The sequence below is a fragment of the Taurulus bubalis genome (assembly GCF_910589615.1).
Source record: "Taurulus bubalis genome assembly, chromosome: 17".
Lineage (NCBI taxonomy): Eukaryota > Metazoa > Chordata > Actinopteri > Perciformes > Cottidae > Taurulus > Taurulus bubalis.
The window spans coordinates 13984402-13998500 of record NC_136605.1 but is presented as its reverse complement, the minus strand read 5'-3'; the positions used below and the strand labels follow the sequence as shown (position 1 = coordinate 13998500).

Below are 14099 nucleotides of genomic sequence, written 5' to 3'. Positions count from 1 at the left end.
GAGGAGCAAAGAAATGGAAATTGAGAGTGGAGGAGCCCGTCATAGCCTGAAGTCACAACTGAACTGTGAGTTGGGGGGATTGGAAAAAGGTTTTTTAATGTAACTCTGGCTGATAAAAGATAATTTCTCTTTTTTCACAGTAACAACTTGGGTCTTTGTAGTTTTGGTCATAATTCTTATTTGATCAAAGTCATTCATCAACTATATTCTTGATATCTGCTTTACATCATTGCAACACAGTGTAAAAGCTTAAGGGCAGACACCCTGGGTTTATAGGGAGAACATAAATTATTCATATATCGCCTTGAAACTTGCAAAGTTAATCACTTGCATTAAGATTGTTCATTGTATTACATGTTTTCTAAAAATATTTGTTAAATATGCAAATTAAGCATTCTCTGATTATATATATGCTAATTATATTAGATTATTGTTTTATTTTATTGATATTTTAGAGTCACAGGTTTTTACAGAGGGAATTTTGACGACACAAAATTAAGGTAAATAAAACTAATAAGAATGAAATGTCCCCAGTTTATTAATTACATTTCAACTATTTCTTTTCTATTACACATTTTCTGAACATGTATGTTTAGATGTGCAAATTAAGCATTATGCTGCTTATAAATGCAAACGTTTCACTATCTGAAAGAAGACATACTATGTAAAGCCCAAATAATTCTGAATTGACCAGTGCATGACTTGTGAGGTGCACGGACAAGAGACAGCAGGTCAAAGGTCAAAAGTGCACATTTTATAAGCTCTTTAATTTATATAAATACATATTCTCTAAATCTTTCGTTCATGTGCTTTTTTAAAACTTGTATTGATTGCTCTCTTTTTATTGCTTACTTTACTTTACTTTTCTTGATTGTTTTTGTGAAGCATTTTCAGTACGGTACAATTTCTGCACATTAACCTTCTTGCGACAAATTCCTTTTCCTTTTTATAGAAAACAAATTGTATCAACTATACATGCATCACAAGACACTCCTTGTCTCTCTAGCAGTTATGTAATTTGATTGGTCGAAGGCCGTATCCTGCCCTATTGTCATATTCAAATGAGATGGAAGGTAGCGATTTGAAAAATGTGAAACATAGTACGTTAGGTAAATCTGTGTTAAATTACCTTGAATTGCAGACTTTGGCTGACATGAAGCACTATGTTTCTACCTGGCTGCATTCAGGCCCTCTTGTTCGTTTGAATGAGGCCAGTCCAGCTGCGTACAACGCAAAAAGGTTGAACCAAGCTCAAGTTATACCGCGTTGCAAGATGACATCATCTGGCAAGCCGACATGTCAGCCGATTAAACACGTCAAAATAGTTAAAATAGTCCCTGTCATGAATCCCAATTTAACCCAGAAATAGGGACAAACGAGCCAAGTGCCTGTAATAATCATCTAATATATTTCTTGGTTTAGACAACACAGCATTGCACTGTTAAGTTGTTTGAACAGGCTGATCCCTCGTTCTTCTCGCCGTACAGGATGTGTCTTGTTGAGTGGTCATGTCCCGATACCTCAGCAATGAAGCTGTTGAGTTACATGTTATATAACTGACTTAGAAAAATGGCCAACACGATGAAACATTTGCCCTGATTTTCATCTGCAGACAGTACTTTGTTTAAATTATTGCTGAGAAAAAGAGCCACACCTACAGTCGCGCCCCAAAGTGTCTCAGACGTTTGAGTGTCGAACCAGAGTTTGAAGGGCATGAGACCATCTATGACAGAGGAACCGAACATCCATCAGATTTAAAGACTCATCCAATAAAACAAGGCCTGATGTGTCTGATATCTTCAGGCAGGTATTAGCAGAAATATACCCTTTGGCACAGCTCCATTCTTGCTAGATAGATGAAGACTGCTAATGCCGCAAGGTGACTGGAAAATGGATGTGCATTGATCTCAATGTGCTGTTTCTGTGGGCAATACAGAGTACATACAAAGCGCGGTGTGTGTGTGTGTGTGTGTTAACATTTGTTACCGGGCAGGACTCAGGCAGCACTGAGGCAGTGTTGATGTACGTGAGTGTGTTTCGTTGTAAATTTTACTGTATTTCCATCAGCCAGCAGCAGAATGAGCAGAGCTGAAATGTGCCACTGTGGCCCTGAAACCAAATTCACTGCTGCATCATGGGACAGAAAACCTTGGACGAGGGAAAACAAACCATCCTCTCTGTCTCTCTCTCTTTTTCTCTCAGTCGCTCAGAAAGCTAAAGGGTTGAAGAGATGTTACATTCATTATATTCATCCAGATAATGGCTAACAGTAAGTCATCAAGTACCATTAATAGTTAATAGAGGACTATCTACTAATAGCAGAAATTTCCTCTACCTAACATTGGAAATGTGATAACTAGATTAACGACACCTTGAAGCCGTCATGTTTTTTGTCTTGTATTTTTGTGAAGCTACAATAACAGTCAAGTATACCATTAATAAATATTTAACCAACAACAAGCAGAGATAGCCTACTCATCCTACAACGATCTGTGGGTTGACTTTCATAGCGAGCGCCGACTTGCAGACTCCACTGCGAGGATCAACTCGGCACACACAAAGTCAGACAGGGCTGTTCATTTTTAGGAAAGCCCAAATCAAAATGCCTTTGAGATGTTTCTGCATATTAAACTGGAAATGACAGCGCTGTTTTAGCATTGCTTGAGAGACAGCCAGAGTGAACTGCCTGAGTGAATCACCCCTCGAGGTGAGATGTTCAGTGCCCAGACTCTGACTGGATGTCTCTGCTTTCTGGAAATGACTCCGGGCGGACAAAGACGCAGCTGTTCAAAAATCCTCATCGTTCGTGGCAGTGAGCAACAGAGAGTGTCAATAAAGAAATCAATGTCAGGCGTTTGAAGCTTCATCAAGGATTCATCTAGTTGCTAGTTTAGTCTGTAGCGCTGTGGCTCATAAAAGTCATTGATAGATGGTGGCGATATCCTGTGAGTCACTTAAAGTAGCTGTATTTTTTTTGCATGAGGGAAACAATCAACATCTGTTTGATGCTGGTCGGTGCTTTGTGAATACTTTATTGAACGTATGAGGCTGTTTCTTTGTCAAGCATGCATCTGCTGTTTGCTTTTCCACCTTGCTAGCCAACCACTTTATTAGCGCTCAAAGCTAGCTAAACTGTCCCTTGTGTGCTCTCCAGGCGTGTTGACATTTTCAAGCCTCAAAGAGTCCCATGCGGGCAAAACTGGTCATCAAGGAGACAATGTGTTCCCCAACAACTGAGGGTAGGGGTGGCTGCTGGTGGCTGAGGACTCAAGAGGAAATACAGATGGGTTTCCCATTTTTGTCATACTGGTACACCAACATCTTGATGCAGTGGGAGTTGGCTGGTGAGATCCAAGGGCTGCTTGTGATGGAAAAGTTGTGGCTGGCATAGAACGGCGGTGGCTGCTTCCGGCAGTGGACCAGGGCTCGCAGGACATTGGCCGCCATGCCCCGGAAGCGCTTGCTGATGAAGCAGTAGAGGAAGAAGTTGACCCCAGTGTTGAGCAACGCTAGCATGTTCGCCAGATCAGTGAGCACGTGGAGCAGTCGGCCGGCAGCTTGTGAGACCGGAGGAGGGGAGTAGAAGTGGTAGAGGATCATGAGGGTGCGTGGCGCCCACAAAACGGCGAAAATGGAGGTGATGGCGAGGAGAATGGCGGTAGTCTTGCCGGTTGAGTAGCCGCGCAGACGGAAGCAGCTGCGGCGTCTGCGCAGCTTACGAACGATGACAGCGTTGAGGGAGAAGAAGACAGTGCAGGGAAGGATGTAGACGGTGGCGCAATGGGCCCACACCAGGACATGCTGGATCACGGTTCTACTGTTGCCCTCTCCTCCTCCAACACTGCCAACCCCAGGCAGGCTGTGCCACAGCTCAGGCCACCAGTAATAAGGAGCTGCAGAGAGCAAGCACCCAATATACACAGCAAATATCACCCTTCGTGTGCGGGCCGGGAAGGAGACGGTATGGTAGCGAAGCGGGTGGCACACAGCGATGTAACGGTCAATGGTGAGAGGCACGGTGATCCAGATGGAGGTGTGGATGGAGGAGAACTCCAGAACCTGCACTGCGTTGTTTAGTGACGGAGGCAGCGCCGTACCTAAAATAAAATCCTCCAATATGAAGTCGACAAAAACAATGAGGAGCAGGACCATGATGTCGGCGGCTGCCAGAGCTAGGAGATAGTTGTAGGAGGACTTCTGACGACGCAGCACCAGCTGGGACAGGATGACCACAGTCAGGATGTTAGCTGGGAGGATCAAGGAGGGGATGAAGGTAGGTGATTGAAAGCGGAAATTGGGAAATAATGGGAAATGAAAAAGTATGACGAGATTGGAAAATGAATGGGCACAGATTGGGGAAGGGAAAGAAAACGGAAAATTTGAGTGTTAGTCGGCAGGCAGTTGAAAAGACCCAACAACAAACATAGTGTACAATCAGTGCAGCCAACACAGAATAACACAAACACACAATACACAAAGATTAGAACAAAACAATATTTGCAATATGTGCACCACTAACAGCACCGAGCACACATTATGGAATCTGTTATCGTCCCCAGTCAGTATGCACCACGTTCAACCAACCCTCCTCCCTCTGTGTAATCCTTCCTCTGTTTATTGCTCCCTCCGCTTTCCCTCTTCATCTACACCTGCTGTGCAATTCCAGCAGCATCTGCCTCTGCCTTTGGCCAAATTGTTATCTTTAATAAAGAGTAAAGCCACAACAAAAACAGGAGGGCAACGTGCGGCATCACAGCCCTGACAGTCTGCTGAGTTCACTTACTGCCTGCCTCTCTGCTGCCGGCGATTTGGTTCCTAAAGCAAAGTGCAAGGATGCCCCATCGCTCCCTGTCGGCTTCTCTTTTTTAATCTTTACTCAAAATTCCTAACCATGTTGCCTTCATTATGTTTCCCTCGTCACCTTCTTGTTCATTTATTCCAACTCCATCAATTTCTTTCACAAACAGCACAGCTGACTCGCCGAGGAGGGGGGACCGCTACTCTCATTTTTCGCTCAAGAGAACGTGGACACAAAGGCCGGGATGTGATTTATTCCACTGCCACGTCTACCAAAGCATGACCTCTGTGCGCCTGCTCCAGACAGAAGGATCACGGCTCTGTGCCTCTCGGGAGGAAATGCCGTTTGGTGATTGCATTGAACAGACTCATTAACATGTCTTTTTTGTCCTTCAATAGTAATATTCTGGTGATCCCCATCAGTATGCAGTTGCGTTACAGGTTGTGAGCTTGCTCAAGCATGGAGGAGGCAGTAAACAGTGGCTGTGCTCACACTGTAGTGTGAATAGAATCAGTGAAATTAATTATTGTCATCATCGGTACAGAGGACTCCTGAGTCGTAAAAGTATTGAAGTACTGTACTGGACAAAATAAAATGGAGGATCTTGGGTCAAATTAGCCAGAAAAGCATGCTTGCTTACTGTTACGAAAATATTTACTCGACACCTGGTGGTGAAATCATTGATCAGGACATTTATTCGTTGCAAGGAAGGAGCAGAGAAGAATTACACAACATAGTATGTGAAGTGCGTATTCTGGACTGCTCAATGAATGAGCAAAGAGCTACCTCTTAAATACATTAATGACACAATCACAATCACAGAAGCTCTTGTGACAGCTTCAGATTGGCTTGCATGGTCATATGCTAACAAGGAACTGTCCGTTCCTCAGACATAGACATGTCGGCATCCCCAGTGTCATGACTCTATCAGAAGGTTACTTGAAAAGCATATGTATGTTTTAACAAGAAAGAAGTCAATGAGAAGTCACAAGCCTTTACACAGTATATGATTAATAAACAGAACATATGATTATTAATATAACAGTGAAACGGTAATTGATTAAGAGTAAATATTTTTTCTTCCAACACTTACATAATGCAAACATGACATCCAGTTATTTTTTGTGTAGTGCATATACATATATATATATGTTTTTCTGGCCTACTAAATAGTACGGGCTACAGTGTGTGTATTGGAATGTAGGGATTGTGTGTATTCAGCAAACTAATCCTAAAAAAACTCCTATATAGTATTTGGACATATATATATAGTTCTTTAAGGAGATATTAGTGTGTTAGCACATTGCACATTGAGAACATTAAATACATGTGTGACGTGTAAAATTAAGAGGCGAAAATCAATACTTTCCAAATGTATTCCTATTTCATTAGTTCAATTACCTGGAATAACAATCAAATACACACATTATTCTGTCAATCCTTTACTGTTGCCAACCAACCCCATTTAGTGAAACTTGCTGGTGCAGCATGAAGAGTTGTCGGATCTGTTTCCTCAGACGAAGATGCCTCTAACATTGATTTACATCGCAGCATCACTGTGACATCAATGCACTTAGCAGCTGTCCCTGCCCATACAGTGTGTGTGTGTGTGTGTGCGTGTGCGTGCGTGCGTGCGTGCGTGTGTGCGTGTGTGTGTGTGTGTGTGTGTGTGTGTGCATGTGTGTGCATGCATGCGCGTGTGTTTGTGGTCCTGTCCCCCTCTGCAGTAATAGATCTTGAATTGGATTAAGTATGGCAGCTTGGAGTCTGGTACATCACACTTCACAGCCTCAACCACTGTCAGCTGATTACAAATTTCAAAGCCGGCTCCAGATAATGACTAAAGATGTCCTTGCCAGACTGGAGGATGTGCAGCACGCACACACACACACACACACACACACACACACACACACACACACACACACACACACACACACACATTAACACACGCACAATATGACACACACACACATTAACACATGCACACAAACAACATTAGGGATGCGCCAATACATTAACGTACAATCTATCAATAACATAAATGAGACGTCAAAGCGGTTTACAAGACACTACAAGCCAATATATGTGTTAATGTGGGGCTGCTGGATTGCAGCACACGCCCCACCATTACAGTCCTCTTCACTTGTACCACACCAACCTCGGCACTGGCCAGTTAAATTGCTTTCATGTCGAATCTTGGTCGTCTGTGTTATTGATCTTTGTTTTCAGCTACACTTTCTGTCCGGTTCTTCGCCTGCTCTAGTGGTCTGTTTTTTCCAAGATCGAAGCAAATTTATCCACAATATTTTTAATTTTAGGATGACCTTGGACTGATTTTGTACATTAAATATTTATTCAGCCTCGCCTTGTGCAAAGACTATAGTAATTTCAATGAAGAAATATGAATGTCCCTATGTTACAACACAGTGTACTTTAGGTTTCAAGATCAGATGATGAGAATATACCAAATATATTTTGGTTTGACCGAGCTATGGCAATAAAGGGAAACTCCACTGATTTTACACATTAAAGTCTGTTCATGGGTCTTTGGTAGTACCAGGCCGACTACAACAGTTAAATACACCTATGATAAATGGGGTAATGCTAAAAACTAGCATAACACACCCGACTCTCCGACAAACTTGTTGGTGGTCCAGTTGCATTGTGGGGAATATAGAAGCCAGGTTTTGAAAATGAAGACGCACATATCCATCATGATTCTGACCATGTTATAGCAGTGCAAGTCTAAATCCTAACCGAGACTGTTTTACTATTTTTTGTATAAAAACGGAGCTTGTTTTGATTTGAATTGTTTTGGCCTACTGCTTGTTTCAGTAATCCTACTGACTTGTTGTACGTGCTTTTTCCCATACAAGCGCCTCTCACAGCTGCCAGTGTGTACTGTCCACACACCTGCAGGCTCTTATCTGGTTAAACCAAATGATCTTATCAGTGTTTGTGTTCTTTGTACCAGAAAAAGTGTGCTGCTACGCTTTGAGCTGCTCATAAACTTTCTGGTGGAGGCCCATTACAGACCCAGCACAATGTGCATCGCCTTTAATCCACAGCCTCACTCTCTATTGTACCTCTGGCCGACAATTCTCTCACTTTCCCTCTTCTCTGTCCGCTGACTGCTAAACAGAGAGGGGTGACATGCAATGGAAACAGGAAGGCTTCGACTGTCACTGGGTATTATTCTGTTTGGGCTCCCCGGTGAGATGGGGCCTTCTACAGACAAACAAAAGGGATCCATAGCGAGCTTGACATTTCCATTTAGCTTGAGCCAGCTTGTTGCTCATTCATTTCAATTGACTCCTGCTCTTTACGTTGTATCGGGACACAGGGAGGGGAAAAAGCTGCACATCCGTGCACACACAGAACAGAGGCTTGAGGAAAACACATATAAAGAGGCATCCGTGCACACACAGAACAGAGACTTGAGGACAACACATACAAAGAGGCATCCGTGCACACACAGAGAAACGTGCGTCTCATGCCTGGACACTTCAGATGGAGGCACATGCAATGTATCACCATCTTCTTCTTCTTTTGCAGGGAACAATAAGTGTCTACAGCTGAGAGGGGATTCGAATGACCTGTAGGACAGATAATGGGCTGCTGTGTGTGTTTGTCCGTCTGTCTATATGTGTGTGTGTGTGTGTGTGTGTGTGTGTGTGTGTGTGTGTGTGTGTGTGTGTGTGTGTCTGTATGTGTTTGCATCGGTGACCCTCTCTGTGTGTTTGTGTGGGAGTGCTTTGTGTCTGTACTCCCCCTGCTGCACCCATAATATGACGAGGGACAGGGCCATTGACGTTGTTTAGTGGTAAAAGAGAAGGCACAGCGTGCTCCTCGAGGTGTGTAACGAGGCTGACTCATCCCACCACTAAAGGGACGTGTTCAGAAGGGTTGTCGACAAATGACACTGTGCATCTTAACCCCTCAAAACCGGCGACAAGACATGAAATGCTGCACCCGAGTCGTTAGGCTTTCTCCTGGGCCTCATATTACACAAAACATTATAACAATGACATTATTCTACAAAAAAAAGACAATGAAAGTAAGCATTGCAATTATCTTTTTCTTTTTGTCATTTTCTTTTGTCATTTGGAGAAAATTGAGGTTTGGCTTTGGTGGCTTATCCGGAGGCTAATAAGACAAGATGAGTGGAGAAGAGAGGGATGAGGAATCAGATGGAAGGTGAAGTAAAGTCTGGTCTGAGAAAGGTCACAGATAGTTAAAAAAGAGAGAGGGAATGGAGGAGAGGATTAGATGGGAACACAGAATGAGACAGAAAGAGGCACAGAGGAGGTGGGAGGAAAGGAAGAGAGGCGAAAGACCGAGAGGGGGTGAATATCAAAGCTTGCTTCAAAGGTCACAAGCACTTTGTTCCTGATGACAACCATTTCCCTTTTGTCTTCTCTAAGTGTCAGACCGGACATAAAGCAGGGCGATTCTTTAATTCCCCCAAACGAAAACCAGGACCTGCAAAGCCACTAAAAAAACATGCATTGAAGATACAATTATGATTTTAGGGACACGTTTTAAAACGGTTTAAAATGAAGGGAAAACCCCATATTTTTTTCATGAATTGAAATCCTACTAATTTTCACTGCGAAGCTGGCTCGTACTGTTATGAAAATGTGATATATATCAATCCAACACATTTTATTGTGAGCATCATCTTGATGTGTGTGATCTGAGAGTTAATGAGGACGGGTAGAGGGAGCTCATAAGAAAAAGGAAGATGCAATTAAGAATATAGGCTATTAAGAGAGAGAGGCCCTGGTTGCTGCTAATGATATTGATGCTACTGCAGTGCTCTGCCTCTGCTCACCTCTTACAGACATTAATTTTAAAGACAGGCCACAGTGAGTCAAAGTTTGGTGGAGATGACTGTCCTTACATAACTGCTGACCGTGCTGCAATGAGACGCTGCAGACAGTTTGTTGTGTTTAAAGTGTTCTTAAACAATGCTCACAATTATAATGTGCCCGTGGATCTTCTCCAAATGTTTTTATTCCCATTCAGCTGTGAACAAAAACAACATGAATGGTGAAAGTTTGTTTGAGATTGAGGGTAGAGGAGAGAATTAAATGCAGAGAAGAGATGAGAAGAACGGTAAATGGATGGAAGAGGAAACATTGAGATGACGTCCAGAACACAGCACTATAATTGTCCTCAGATTGATGTCTTCCTGTTGTCTAAAACATGCCAATCAAACACAGCGATTTGGTTTTCAACAGCGGTGACAGCGTTTTGTTGTCAGCTGGTCAAACAAAGTCAACTCTGTCACTGCACCAACACCATCTCTAATTTACTGCCTCAAACAACACCTCCCTCCTCTCCTGCCTCCTCTGTCCTCCCGCGCCCTCTCTGGCTCGTCTCCCCCTCGACAAGCTGACACTCTCTTGGTCCTGGAGAGAAACCAGATCTAAAAAATCTCTTACATTTGATTTACTTAATGTTTGTCTTTTCCCCACTTTCCTTGCTTCAACACATGCTATCACATCCTTTCCTCTTTGTTTAACACCCACTAATCTTAAACTCCCCTTTTGGAGTGATAGTATCCGTTAACAAGCCCCCATTCCACCACAGATGCCCTATCGCTGTTGCAGATTGACAGATCAATAGTGCAAACTGCAAATCACTCGGGCCCGACTCTTCATTAAGGAGCTTCTCACACCTGGTCTCCACTGCGACGTGGAACAGAAGGTTGTTAGTGCGTAACATCCCCAACCTTTTCCTCGTTGTGTGGGTGGATAAGTGGGAGTGTTGAGCAGACACACAAACTGCAACTCAAGGAAGAGGGAAGGAACTGAATAATGTGGAGTATGTGAGGTAATGCATGTTCAAGGTGGAGGAGGGAAAGACACATGTTTATGCTCACACAATGTTCATACATCTCAACTCCACACAACCACTTGTTGTCATATATTCAACCTTGAGGGGATTATGAGACGATGCGCCACTGAGCACAGACATGCAAAAGGTCTCAAAAGGACTTTATAGTTGTTTAACCTATTTTTGCTGTGTCCTTGTGTAGCTATTTTGATTATCGTTGTCACCATTTTATGTCTCTTTGTGGTCATTTTGTGTCTCTTTGTATTAATTATTGCTCTTGTTTTTCTTTTCACCCTCTCTCCAAGGTCGAAGATGTCCTTGCTTGAATACTTGAACTTTAGTGTTTACGTTGTATGCTTCTTTCTACCTCTGCTCCACTGCAGTACAGAGGCAAATACTGTTATATCTACCCTGTACTTTTAATTTCAAGCATAGGTTACTGGTTGCTTTGCAGATTATAACTTTTCACAAAAAACATATAATAATTGTATATAAAGTAATTAATCTGAATTCCGGTTCAACCACTGTAGCTTGTGACCTTGCCATCTTAATTAATTCCCTCAAATCTACATTAATGCTTAAATATCTATAGTTTGAAACAGCACTTGAAAGCAACAATGCAAACAACATATTTGCATACATACAGTAATGAGGTGTTGCATCAAATATGTATTTCATGGAAATATAAATGTAGTCATGTTATGTCAATGAACACTTGTGTAGTGATGAACTTGATCAACATGATGGAGGTTTTGGTAAAAAAAATATTTTATGAGACCTTGAATTCAATTATAATTACAAATGTAGAATTATTAAATATAATTCAATAGATTTTATTAACATGAACACATTTGCAAATCATTTAAATGCAGGCCTCTTTAGGCAAAATTCAGTCATCAACTGTTATCTCGAGTTGAATAACACCTGAGCAGGTAGGATTTTAATGTGTGCAGGTAGAAAGTCTGCAAACCGCATCGAAAATAACTGATTGTGTAGAGAAGTGTTCAACTCAAACGAATACGCACGCAAGCAGCTGTCTCGGCCCCGATATTCAGAGCAGCTTCACTCGAACATCCGGTTATGTCACACAGACCCATTCATCATCTTCAACACACCGTAAAGTATCTGTCTTTGCTTTGAATGTTTTGAGATTTGTACTGTACAAAGAGCAGGCCTCACTTCTGTGATTCCCGGCAAAAGCAACGAAACCTTCATTGTGCTGTTTGCTATGCCAGCACACGTCTGTTCTGTCTCAAGCACTGTGGTTTGGTGAGCAGAGAGAGAAAGAGAGAGAGTTAGCGATTAATTAAAAATGTGGCAATTTGTCTCAGCTGCCCCCACTCAGGGCTCAGATGTGCTACTTCACTGGATCTGCTGTTATTAATCTATTTCTCTTAATTCTGCTCTTCCTCTTCTGGGTGTCCTTGTCTCCCTTATACTCCATACTGTTCATCCAGAGATTTGGGTTCATCATTTCCTTCAGGCCACGCAGAAATCATTCCCCACCACTCGATGTGTGTGTAATCCCTTTTCTTATCACCTTCCATCGTCTCGCTTTTCATCCTCTAATCTGGGTTTTTGATGTGACCCCTCTCTGGCTGCTGTTTAAAGGTCAAGAAATGTACGGACATGTACGACGTCTCCCTGAAGCCCTGCTGCTGTTATAAGTACAGAAACAATGGCTGGTAATCAAAGTAACAACCTCACATCCATTGAGATCGTTCTGTAAGTCATGCCACTACTACTCACACATGCCGCGTTCATGAAAGATTCATGATTCAGACTGAGTGAAACGTCATAAAGATTGAATAAGTTAATCTCGGCTGCTGCAAAGTATCAGTCCGCCACACTCAGCTTTGCCATTAATTCAGACAGCCATTGTAAGATTCCATTACAATCCTGGGTTATTGTTACTATGTGATTAAACACACAGCCTCAATCACATTTGTACATTTGTAAAGACGACTTGTTAAGAGAATTGATGAAACGTCTGACGCAGGAGAGACTTGACATGACAGAAGAGAGAATTGCTTGTGCAAGATTTGATTTGCCAATCCAGGAGAAATAATTAGGCGAGATTTCATCGGAAAGACATACTTTTACTTTTACAAGGCTGTCATTTTTTTGGAGCAACTGCAGTCTTGGCGTACAAAAGCTTTTCCCTTTGCATTGCAGATGTGTTTTGAACCAGAACAGCTAGGGTTGTTGATAACATCTCACTCCCAATCTTGATCAAGGAAAATGTATTTTAATCTGTTGTATTAAGACAAATAAGACAAGAAAAGCCACCGATTGTACTCATCAGAATCAGGGTTAAATAGTGAAACACTTGAATTAACCTTTATGTTACGTGACCACAGAATGAGTCCAGCATTTTGGTTACAGGTTGAAGCAGAGGGGATGTGTATCCGACTATCCAGAGGGATTTCATCATCTAAAACCCAACCTCTGCTTAGGCTTCCACACCTTTTCTCTTTCATTCGACCTCCAAGTTTCCTGTCTCTGTCTGTCTCTCTCGCAGACACACATTCATAATCGCACATATGCATGCACACAGCATGCATCCCCGTGTGAGACTAGGTCAGTGCTCATAGATCACGCAGTGGGAGAGAGGCAGTAAATGGGTCCGACAGTGTGTGTGAACGGACTAATCAGTCAATGGAAAAGACGCAACAAGGAAGTGTCATTAATTCAGGCCATCAAGACGAGCCATGTAACACACTTGTCCCTGAGGTCAAGCCTGAGTCATTACTCACACAATCTTGCATGCACACATAAGCTAGAACTACTAATTATGCTCTGCACATTAAACTACTGGTTTCCCTCTATTGTGCATTGAATATGTGCAACTAAAGAGATGAATGTACAAACAAACTCCAAGCGGACAGGCACAAGCGCAGACAAGAGCATGCGACGTACGTACGCATGCACAATTGATTTGCCACAAGGTCAGAATGACAAATCAACAGTGTGTGTATGGTGTGTGTGTGTGTGTGTGTGTGTGTGTGTGTGTGTGTGTGTGTGTGTGTGTGTGTGTGTGTGTGTAACGAGTGAAGAGTGGAGCAGCTGACACACTCACTCAAACAACCAGACAAGTGCACAACAAATCAAGATGCAAAGCATGACTCCTGCAACCCACAGATGAGCAAATTAACACAGAATGAGACTTGCCTGTGATTAGGCGCACAGACATAACACACAATTATGTGTGCACATTTCTTACCTGGAAGGCCGAGACAGAGCAGGACGCTGTAGTAGATGACAGGCAGTGGTCCGAGAGGGCATCCATGGGCAAACTCAGTGGGATGCTGCCCTGGGCTCCATGTACTCCCATTTGGGGAGAAAACAGGGAAGATGTGGCTGTGTTCCATGGCCTCTTCCTCTTCCTCAGCTGAGCTCAGTGTCCAGAAGCCTTGCCACACGAGCAAACCGCCTGGTCGCCGGTGCAGGAGAGAGG

The 14099-nt window shown here is 42.8% G+C and overlaps 1 protein-coding gene across 1 annotated transcript; it reads right to left on the bottom strand.

The window, feature by feature from the left end:
- Window positions 1-3267: 3267 nt before the first annotated feature.
- On the bottom strand, window positions 3268-14013 carry gpr139 (G protein-coupled receptor 139; the record flags this gene model as incomplete). Its single annotated transcript, XM_079233136.1, has 2 exons — window positions 3268-4247; window positions 13866-14013. 2 exons carry the CDS (start codon window positions 14011-14013, stop codon window positions 3268-3270), a joined length of 1128 nt encoding a protein of 375 aa, XP_079089262.1.
- Window positions 14014-14099: the final 86 nt, after the last annotated feature.